At 45.7% G+C, this 12,040-nt stretch overlaps 1 protein-coding gene across 1 annotated transcript in view; it reads right to left on the minus strand.

Moving 5' to 3' along the window:
• The window catches only part of HIP1R (huntingtin interacting protein 1 related), a 271,144-nt gene that overhangs the window by 31,166 nt on the left and 227,938 nt on the right, over window positions 1–12,040 (minus strand). The window contains exon 26 of the mRNA XM_082258417.1: window positions 9,087–9,149. Coding sequence (XP_082114543.1) covers window positions 9,087–9,149 — 63 coding nt within the window. The remainder of the gene's footprint in view (window positions 1–9,086; window positions 9,150–12,040) is intronic.

The following is a 12,040-nucleotide window of genomic DNA, read 5'->3' on the forward strand; positions in this document are numbered from 1 at the left end:
TGGTCTAGAATGACAGGAGCTGTGTCCGTCAATGAATGAAAGAGAAATGCACATTTTGGAGTGGCCCAGTCACTCCAGACCTTAACCTCACAGAGATGCGAGAGTAGGGAATGACCGATTATGGGCAAGGCCAATATATTGAGGGCTGATATGCACTTTCCCCGATATATCAGAATCGGCCCCGGAAGTTAACAATATTGCTAATATTTTTGTGACGTCATTCTGCCTTCTTAGGCCGCCTCCCTCGCCTTGGACAGCCTCATGTGGAGTCGGGACTAGTCTCGCAGGAGTGTATCACAGCCATACACCCACCCACAGCAGCCCAGTGCCAGCCAGCTACCCACAGGTCTTGTACCAGCCAGCCACAGGCACTGTACCAGCGAGCCAGCCAGCCACCCACAGGCCCTGTACCAGCCAGCAACAGGCACTGTACCAGCCAGCCCCCCACAGGCCCTGTGCCAGCCACCCACCCACCACAGGGTGCCAGCCAGCCACCCACCACAGGGTGCCAGCCAGCCACCCACTAGCCCTGTACCAGCCAGCCACAGGCCCTATACCAGCCAGCCACCCACAGACACTGCTGTACCAGCCAGCCACCCACAGACACTGTACCAGCCAGCCACCCACCCACCACAGGGTGCCAGCCAGCCACCACCACATGGTGCCAGCCAGCCACCCACCACCACAGGGTGCCAGCCAGCCACCCACCACCACAGGGTGCCAGACAGCCAGCCAGCCACCCACCCTCCACAGGGTGCCAGACAGCCAGCCACCCACCTTCCACAAGGTGCCAGACAGCCACCCACCTTCCACAGGGTGCCAGCCAGCCACCCACCACCACAGGGTGACAGCCAGCCAGCCACCCACCCTCCACAGGGTGCCAGACAGCCAGCCAGCCACCCACCCTCCACAGGGTGCCAGACAGCCAGCCACCCACCTTCCACAAGGTGCCAGACATCCACCCACCTTCCACAGGGTGCCAGACAGCCACCCACCTTCCACAGGGTGCCAGACAGCCACCCACCGACCACAGGGTGCCAGACAGCCACCCACCGACCACAGGGTGCAAGCCAGCCCCCCCCCCACAGCGTGCCAGACAGCCAGCCGCCCACCACAGCGTGCCAGACAGCCAGCCGCCCACCACAGCGTGCCAGACAGCCAGCCACCCACCACAGCATGCCAGACAGCCACCCACCACAGCGTGCCAGCCAGCCACCCACCACAGCGTGCCAGACCGCCAGCCACCGACAGCCCCTGTACCAGACCGCCAGCCACCGACAGCCCCTGTACCAGCCAGCCACCCACCACAGGCCCTGTACCAGCCAGCCACCCACCCACAGGCCCTGTACCAGCCAGCCACCCACCCACAGGCCCTGTACCAGCCAGCCACCCACCCACAGGCCCTGTGCCAGCCAGCCACCCACAGGCCCTGTGCCAGCCAGCCACCCACAGGCCCTGTGCCAGCCAGCCACCCACAGGCCCTGTGCTAGCCAGCCACCCACAGGCCCTGTACCAGTCACTCACCCACCCACCACAGGGTGCCAGCCAGCCAGCCACCACAGGGTGCCAGACAGCCAGCCACCCACCCACAGGCCCTGTTCCAGCCACCGAAAGGCCCTGTACCAGCCAGCCACAGTACAAGCCAGCCGCCCACAGGCCCTGTACCAGCCAGCCACCCATAGCCCCTGTGCCAGCCACCCACCACCACAGGGTGCAAGCCAGCCAGCCACAACCACAGGGTGCCAGCCACCCACCACAACAGGTTGCCAGCCAGCCACCCACCCACCGCCACAGGGTGCCAGCCAGCCACCGCGACAGTGTGCCAGCCAGCTACCCACCGCCACAGGGTGCCAGACAGCAAACCACCCACTGCCACAGGGTGCCAGACAGCAAACCACCCACCGCCACAGGGTGCCAGACAGCAAACCACCCACCGCCACAGGGTGCCAGACAGCCAGCCACCCACTGCCACAGGGTGCCAGACAGCCAGCCACCCACCGCCACAGGGTGCCAGACAGCCAGCCAGCCACCCACCACAGGGTGCCAGACAGCCAGCCAGCCACCCACCACAGGGTGCCAGACAGCCACCCACCACAGGGTGCAAGGCAGCCAGCCACCCACCACAGGGTGCCAGACAGCCAGCCACCCACCACAGGGTGCCAGACAGCCAGCCACCCACCACAGGGTGCCAGCCATTAAACAAAAATGAACATGTTCAGTACCAGATTTGTGTCAATAATTGTCTATTCTTCAAAACTTTAAATGTACAAAATATTGGCCGATACCGATATGCGATGGCCAAAATATCCGTATCAGCAACGAAAAACCAATATCAGTCGATCCCTAATGCAGAGATGCTGTGGAATGACCTCAAGAGAGCCGTTCATACTAGATATCTACAAATGTGTCTGAACTGATGTAGTTTTGTAAAGAGGCATGGTCCTGAGCATTATGCAGGTCTGATCCAGGGCTACGGAAAGCGCTTGCTTGAAGTAATTACTGCCAAAGGAGGTCTGAGCAGCTATAAATTTCAAGCGTTTACTTATTTTTTCCTCCAGCACTGTGAATGTTTAATGGGTGTATACAATAAAGACACAGGAAATTAGAATTGTTTGCATGTTATCAGCTTAAAAACATTTTGTTTGTCTATTGTTGGGACCTAGATGAGGATCAGATCACATTTTATGCCAAATTACTACATGAAACCAGTTAATCCCAAAGGGTTCACATATTTTTTCTTGTCACTGTATGTGAGATGTCAAGGTCAAAGAGTTAACCACTACCCATCCGGCCATAGTACATAGACGGCCAGGCGGGAGTAGCGCTGATGCAGGAGGAGATACCCAGTACATCTGCCGTACCAGTATGCCTCTTCATAAATACCTTAGATTGTCTACTTTGCAAAAAGGGCCTCAAGAGAAAAGATGAGAAAACTGGTACATCAGGACTAATCGATTTTGAAATATATATATATATATATATATATATATATATATATATATATATATATATATATAGATACACCATAGTTTCCTTAATGTTACCTGTAGCCTCCTTATCCACTTTACGGCCGCCCACCGCAGATATACTGCGGCAGGCAGCCGCTCCTGGGCAAAGCGACGTAGGTATATGTCGCTTGCTCTCAGGAGGCTAGGGGGGGAGCGCAGGCCGCACGTTCCCGCTTGTGAGCGGGGAAGCCGATGCGTGTGTCAGACGGCTCCGATTGCCGCCTGACACCAGTGATCATTCCCCGTTGAGAGAGAAGAATGGTCAGCTGTTGTAAACACAGCTGACCGTTCTTCTCTCTGCAATGATCATAGAGCCCATGTGATCCTTCTATATAGAATAACTCCCCTAGGCTCACATTTAACCCCTTGATCACCCATAATGTTAACCCCTTCCCTGCCAGTGTCGTTATTACATTAACAGTGCATATTTTTAGCACTGATTACTGTAGTAATGTCACTGGTCTCCCCAAAAGTGTAAAAAAATATCAGTCAGAGGTCCGATCTGTCCGCCACAATGTCGCAGTCCCGCAAAAAAATTGCAGACTGCCGCCATTACTAGTAAATAAAAAAAAAAAATGATAAAAATGACAAATCTTTCCCGTAGTAAGTAGACGCGATAACTTTTGCGTAAACCAATCAAAATACGCTTATTGCGATTTTTTTTTTACCAAAAATATGTGGCAGTAAACTAATTGGCCTAAAATGTTAAAAACATTTTGATTTAAAAAATTTTTTTTGAGAATGTCATAGCAGAATGTGAAAAATGTTTTTTTTTTTTTTCCAAAATAGTCACTCTTTTTTTGTTTATAGCGCAAAAAAAAAAAAATCGCACAGGTGATCAAATACCACCAAAAGAAAGTTTTATTGTGGGGACAAAAAGGACATCAATTTTATTTGGGTACAGCGTTGCACGACCGTGCAATTGTCCATTAAAATAACAGTGCCGAATCGCAAAATAGGGCCTGGTCATTAAGGGGGCAAATCCTTCCGGTCTTAAATAGGTTAATGTTCACAAAGGCACAATAATATACAGTAAAACCTTGGATTGCGAGCATAATTCGTTCTGGAAACATGCTTGTAATTCAAAGCACTTGTATATCAAAGCAAATGATGGAAATAATGCAAACTCAGAGGATTCGTTCCACAAAAATTTTTTCATAAGTCCTTCAGTTTATAGTCCTTTTAAAAAGATTTTAACAATGTAATAGGTTGTTTAACCATAAAATGTCCATCCACAAATAGCAGCCTCCATAAGGGGATTAGATGCAAAATCCAGCAGGAGCTACAGAGTATAAAAGAGAAGAGAAGCGCCTCTGTCGGTTCACACTGTGGCGACACGACTTCGGGAGCGACTAGTGAAGTCGCCGTGCAATGCGACTTGCATGGACTTCACATAATGGAAGTCAATGCAAGTCGCTCCGACTTCGGTCAAAAGTAGTGCAGGAACTATTTTCTAAGTCGGAGCGACTTGAGTCGCTCCTATTAGAACGGTTCCAATTGCACTGAATGGACCGCGACTTGTCAGGAGGCCAAGTCGCCTGACAAGTCGCGTTAGTGTGAACCGGGACTTAGTGTACCAACATGGTTACATTTAATGAAGGTGCAACATTTAGCAACTCGCATGGTTGAGGATTAAAACAGGCACATATAGTATATATTTAGTCAGGTTGAAAAAAGACACACGTACATCTGGCTCAGCCAATAAAAAACAGTAAAGAACACCCAACCCTACAATCCTATATACATAATCCTATACCCGCAGTTGATCCAGAGGAAGGCGAAAAACCCTAGCAAAGCATGATCCAATATGCTACAGCAGGAGAAAAAATTCCTCCCTGATCCCCCGAGAGGCAATCGGATATTCCCTGGATCAACTTTACCTATAAATATAGTACCCATTTATATTATGTACACCCAGGAAAGAATCCAGGCCTTTTTTAAAGCAATCTACTGAGCTGGCCAGAACCACCTCTGGAGGGAATCTATTCCACATTTTCACAGCTCTTACAGTGAAGAAACCTTTCCGTATTTGGAGACTAAATCTCTTTTCCTCTAGAAGTAAAGAGTGCCCCCTTGTCCCCCTGTGTTGACCTTAAAGTGAATAACTCAACACCAAGTTCACTACATTGACCCCTTATATATTTAGACATGTTGATTACATCCCCCCTTAATCTTCTCTTTTCAAGAGAGAATACATTCAGTTCCTCTAATCTTTCTTTATAGTTGAGCTCCTCCATGCCTCATCAGTTCGGTTGCCCTTCTCTGCACTTCCTCCAGTTCCCCGATATCCTTTTTGAGAACTGGTACCCAAAACTGAACTGCATATTCCAGATGAGGTCTTACGAATGATTTGTACAGGGGCAAAATTATATCTCTCTCTCTGGAGTCCATGCCTCTGTTAATTCAAGAAAGGACTTTGTGTGCTTTGGAAACCACAGCTTGGCATTGCATGCTATTATTAAGCTTATGATCTACCAAAACACCCAGATCCTTCTCCTCTATGGATTCCACCAGTATGTATGATGCATGCATATTCTTAGCCCCCAAATGCATAACTTTACATTTATCAACATTAAACCTCATTTGCCACATAGTTAACCAATGAAACAGTGCATTGAGGCTGGCTCTTAAGTTGGAGACATCCTGTAAAGAAGTTATTTCACTGCAAAGCTTGGTGTCATCTACAAAGCCTGAAATGGTATTTTTAATCCCAAACCCTATATCATTTATAAGGCTATTAAAAAGTACCAACACTGACCCTTCGGGTACACCACTGATCACTAAACCATTCAGAGTAAGATTCATTAACCACTATTCTTTGAATTCTAACTTTTAGACAATTTTCTATCCATTTACAAACTGATCTTTCCAAGCCTGTAGACTTTTCCTTACACATTAGTTGTGTGTGGGGGAACTGTGTCAAACGCTTTTGCAAAATTCAAGTATACCACATCCAAAGCCAACCCTCTTGTCCAAGGTTTTACTTGCCTCCTCATAAAAATAAATCAGGTTTGACAGCTTCTGTCTTTCATGAATCCATGCTGTCTGTTACTTAAAATATTTTTTCCAGCAAGAACTCATCTATATGGTCTTTTATTAAACTCTCCAGTATCTTCCCGACTATAGAAGTTAAACAGGTCTATTCGTTTAGTTACTCGGCAAAGACTTTGATCCCTTTTTAAATATAGGCACCACATTGGCTCTAGGCCAATCCAGTAGTACTATTCCAGTCCTTAACGAGTCCCTAAAAATTAGAAATAAAGGCTTTGAAATTACAAGAGCTCAAATCTTTTAGGATGTGTAGGTGGATGCCATCTGGTCCAGATGCTTTATCCACCTTTATTCTGTCTAAATATTTCTGGACCATATCATTTTTGAGCCATTGTGGATCATTTGGGGTGTCAATACCATCCTCATTATGGTAATCTCCCATGCGCCTTTGTATACACAGAGCTGAAGAAAGTATTTAATAAATTTGCCTTCTCTTTGTCCCCAGTCACCCACTCCAGATTATTTTGTAAAGGGCCTACATGCTCAGACCTAACCTTTTTACTATTAATATATTTGCACATCTTAATATGCAAGCATCCAGGGTAAAGCTGTCCACATAAGACCATCCCCTGCACCGCAGGCTCTCACCGCTGTCAGTCTGCTGTCAGTGACTGGGAAGACTACCCTGCAGTAGAGCGATCTGAAAGCGAGGCTTGAATCGCTTGTGGAGCGCAGTGTGGAAGGGATGTCGTCGATGGCGGTGCAGAGGATGGTCTATGTGGACTGCTTTACCCGGATACCTGCATACTTAGATGTGACTGTATTAATCATCAACCATGTGAATTGCTAAATGTTGTATCTTCATTAAATGTAACCATATTGCTACACTTAGAGGCACCGCTCTTCTCTTTTATACTTGTATATTAAGACATTGCTTATTTATCAAGTCAAAATTTATAAAAACAAAAATGTTGCTCGTCTTGCAAAACACTCGGACCAAGTTACTCTCAATCCAAGGTTTTATTGTATACTGATGGTTATTTTTACCAAAGAAATGTAGCAGAATACATTTTGGCCTAATTTATGAAAAAAAGGTTTGCAAAACTTGATAACTAAGAAAAACATTTTTTTTTTTATTTTTTATTTTTTAATATGTAATTTACATAGAAAAATATAAAAAACCCAGTGATGATTAACCACTTGCGGACCGCTCACCGAGTATTTACGTTGCTACTTTGACGTTAAATACCGGAGATATGTGAGCAGATAGCTGCCATAACGCTAGTATTTGTTTTACACGGTGGGCGGTCCCCTTTTTTTTCACAAAAGTGGTCCCAGCAGCGGATTCGCCACGAGATCACTTATGGGCAGCAGGAGAGGTGCCCACCCCCTTCCCGCCACTTCCTGGTTGTTTTCCCCACTTACCGGAGCCGTCGGTAGCAAGGAAAACGATCCGATCCCCTGTGTTGCTAGGCAGGAAGTCGAGTGAGGGCAAGATGGCTCCCACTTGAATCTACGCCCTTGGAGGACCGGAGCCATGTCAAGCGTCACTTCTACCCAACGGCCTTTGCTTTAAGTGTAAATGTGAGATCTGAGGTCTTTTTGACCCCAGATCTCACATTAAAGAGGACCTGTCCTGCTTTTTTCCTTTTACAAGGAATGTTTACATTCCTTGTAATAGGAATAAATGTGATCAAAAAATGTTTTTTTTTTTTTTTTAAAAGGGACAGTGTAAAAATAAAAAGTAAAATAAATAGGAAAAAATAAAAATTAAAGTGCCCCATCGATCCGAGCTCGCGCACAGAAGCGAACGCATATGTAAGTCGTGCCCACATATGTAAACGGTGTTCAAACCACATGTGTGGTTTTGCAGCGTCTAGCACTAGACCTCCTCTTTAACTCTAAACTGGTAACCTGTAGACATTTTTAAAGCGTCACCTATGGAGAGTACCAAGGTTTGTCGCCATTCCACGAGCATGCGCAATTTTAAAGCATGACATTTTAGGTATCCATTTACTCGACGTAGCATTATCTTTCAAATTATAGAAAAAAATTGGGCTAACTTTACTGTTTTCTTATTTTTTTTAATTAAAAAAAAGTGTATTTTTTCCAAAAAAATAATTATTCTTGTAAGACCGGTGTAATGATTTCCATTTTATTCTCTAGGGTCCCCGCCCAAAAAAATAAATAAATAAATAAATAAATATACGTTTGTGGGTTCTAAGTGATTTTCTAGCAAAAAATACTGATTTAACTTGTAAACAACAAATGTCAGTAAAAGGCTTGGTCCTTGAGTGGTTAAATACCACCAAAAAAAAGCTCTATTTAAAGCGGAGTTCCGGGCACAAAATCGATTAGGTCCGCTGGATCTTCTTCACCTGAAAAGGAATTAGATAGTTAGGTATATATTTTTTTTTTACTCACCTTGTAATTGTAGATAGAAAATACTCACCTATTCTCCACTTCCTCCCTCTGTGCCGCGGCTCCGCTGTCACTTCCTGTCTTGCGATGATTCCTGGGAGCTGAACGTCATCGCTCCCAGGAATCAATGTGACGGCACCGGCCCCGCTCGTCACTTCCGGGGCGACGCCGCATTCCCTGCTAAACAGCTTCTGGGCATGCCCAGAAGCTGTGGAGGAATGCGGCGCCGAACCGGAAGTGACGAGAGGGGCCGGTGCAGGCGCATTCTGGGAGAAGAAGACACGGAAGAGGATGCAGAAGAGGATCGCGCCGGCTTCAGCTGCCCACAACAGAGATGGCAACGCTGGAGAAGAAATTTTATAAGTGAGTATTTCTTCTTGCAGGTAAGTGCGAACCGGGACAGATCAGAGGCTAGCCATTGTGGAATGTACTAGCCCTGACTGTCCCGGGGGTATGTTTATTAAAAAAAACTTTTTCGTGCCCGGAACTCCACTTTAAAAAAAAAAAAAAAAAAATTACAAAAATGTAATTTGGGTACAGTGTTGCATGCTTGAGTAGTGCTGAAAGCTGAAACTTGGTCTGGGACTGGAAGGGGGTGAAAATGTCCAAACTTGAGGTGGTTAATATGTCGACACTATATAAATACAATAAATAAATTAAACATACCCTTCCACTCTCCACAATCTCTTTTTGCAGATCGGTAGAGGTTATCACTAGCAGTCGAATGGCCTGTAACAGAAAGAAGCGGATATCCCCATTTATACAGAATTTTATTACATTAAGACTTTATTTAAAGTGATTGTAAATTCTTTTTTTTTTTTTCAATAAAAAAAAAACAAACATGTTATACTTACCTCCCCTGTGCAGTTGGTTTTGCACAGACCAGCTTGGATTCTCTTCATCTGCTCTCCTGGTCCCTCCCTCCCTTTGAGTGCCCCCACAGCAAGCAGCTTGCTATGGGGGGCACCGGAGCCGAGTCACAGCTCTGTGTATCCATTCAGACACAGCGCTGAGGTTCGGCCCCCGCCCCCTCTTTCTCCTCATTGGCTAACTGACTTTGATTGACAGCAGCAGGAGCAAATGGCGCCGCTGTTGTGTCTTAGCTAAGGATGAGGAGAGTTCCGAATGGTGCAGAGAGCCGTGGACACCGCTGGTTCGAGAGAGAGCTCAGGTAAGCATTAGGAGGGGCTGAGGGGGGCTGCTACACAAAGACATTTTTTTTTATCTTAATGCATAGAATGCATTAAGATAAAAAAAAACAAAAAACCTTCTGACTTTACATTCCCTTTAGCATCCTCTGCTAATATGAATGATGACAGTTCTGAGGCCTTTAAACAGTGACACCTAGAGGTGTATTAATAAAAAAATTGTATTTCATGTTGCATGTATGGTACATTTGTTTTGTGCTAGTGAAATGTCAGTGAAATTGAATTTCACTGTTTTCACTCCCCTTCTGAGGTTCTTCATTCATAATACCACATCATGGCCACTAGACTTGGCAAGTCAATTTTGCCAGCATTTGCACAGAACAAGTATATATGCAGTTTCACAACATTAATCGCTCTGCATTTTTTATACACTACACACCAATTTATTAATTTTATTTTGTACTTATCAACAGATTCCATCTTGAGTCCATTGAAGGGAACACCCTTCCTTCTCCCAGCATGGATCAGTTTGTAGCATGCTGTGCCAAAAGCTTGAATCTAAATATAGACTGTGGGTGCTATGTCCCCAATGGACTCCAAGAAAAGGATTTTATAGTAAGTACAAAAAATCCTATTTTCTTCCACATCCAATAAAGAACAGGAATTCAAATACATTCGACATCCAAAAGAAGTCCAACTGAGGGACAGGGAAATATAGCAACAACTGCTAACAGGCCAAGAAAAACTGGGGACTGCGTGCAGCGTAGAAGCCACCTGAAACAGGAATGGCAAAATCTGAACAGGGTGAGGCGCAGTCTCCTACCAGATATGGGAGCTGCCAATACAACCAGAAGCAGGGCAAGGAGAATATCACCATGATGCTTAAGATGTAGACAGAACATCCATCCAACAGGAATGATGATTCCCCATGGAAGATAACACAAAATGTAATCTAAGAAGGTGATCAAAAAAAAAGAAAAAAAACACACACAAACCCCCCCCCCCCGCCTGAATTCCTATGAAGGGAAGAAAGGACCCAAAAACATGATGTGGTCAATAGAAGGCTGGAGACAACCCCTAAAAGGGAACAGGCCTCAAGTAGGAACTAGGACAAAACATGTCAAGGTGAGAAAGACCAGCTGGACTACATGGGAATGCCGAAGGCTTTCATGCTTCTAGTCATTAAGATTAAGGGGATGTAAACTCTGGCAATCCTGCCCCTTTAGTCCGAGAACTCAGGCATTGAATCCCAGGAAATCAATGTGACCGAAGGGATATAATGCATGGGAGGCCCCCCCTTACAAGGGTGGTCAGGAATGGAAGTTAGACCTTCACCCTGCCAGACTTGTGACCTAGGAATCACCAAGTAGAACTGAGGATGAGGCATATACAGCCTCTCTGGCACCCTTTAGAAGGATCCTGCTGAGCCTGCCAATCCCTGACCACACGCTATCGGTCTCAGGGGACTCTTGATCCCCCATATCTAGCATAGTGTCAACAATTTATGGTTCACTTTCAGGAATACTTGCGACAGAGGTAGCAGAGGAACTGGCTTGATTAAAGCTTAAAGCAATGGGCTCTGATGGTATTCATTAGACTTAAGAGTTTTATTAGAACTTTGAGATTTAGTTGATTGACCATTAACAGGTCTTTTTAACAAATCTCTTCTAACAGGAGAAGTTCCCCATGACTGGTAGACAGCTAATATTGTACCTATCCACAAGAAGGGTAAGAAGGTAGAATATGGCAAATACAGGCCAGTGAGTTTACCATCTGTTGTACTCACTCAAGTTAATAGAAGCACACCTAAACAGAAGGATCATTGATCACTTAAAATCACAACTTGCTGGACTGAAAGCATCATTGGCTTTACTGAGGGCAGATCATGCCAGACTAATCTGATTTTACCTTTTCACGCTGGCACCTCCTGGCCCTTTAATGGTTTATGACACTGGGAGGCAGGGCTTAAGGCCATGTGACTGCTGTGATTGACTGTCAGGTGATCCAAAAACTCCCGATCACAAGCAGTGGTCGGGAGCTTTCGGTTAGGCACTGGTAACTGCCAGGAGGGCGCGTGCTCTTGGGAAAAAGATGTTTGGGCAGCAATTCACACAAAAAGCGACCACTCAGTGCCAAGTACCAGGAGGCCCCATATTTGTGTGCGGCTGGTGCCAAGGGCTTATTGTTTGACTAGATCACTAATGTTTTGGACCATGATGGCCCATCTTGATTTCTGCAAAGCATTTGGTACAGTTCTACATAATGATCTAATAAAAAAGCTGTACAATCTAGGACTTAACCCTTGGGTGGTTTAGTGGATATGTGGTTGGCTAAAGGATGGGTACCACAGTGTGGTTGTAAATGGGTTCATTTGGAACAGAGACCAGTCACTAGTTGTGTACTACAGGGCTCTGTACTTAGTTCTGTTCTATTTAACCTATATGTAAGTTATATAACTAAAGGGTTGGTGGA

The sequence above is a fragment of the Pelophylax lessonae genome (genome assembly GCF_965119305.1).
Source record: "Pelophylax lessonae genome assembly, chromosome: 1".
In the NCBI taxonomy this organism is placed as follows: domain Eukaryota; kingdom Metazoa; phylum Chordata; class Amphibia; order Anura; family Ranidae; genus Pelophylax; species Pelophylax lessonae.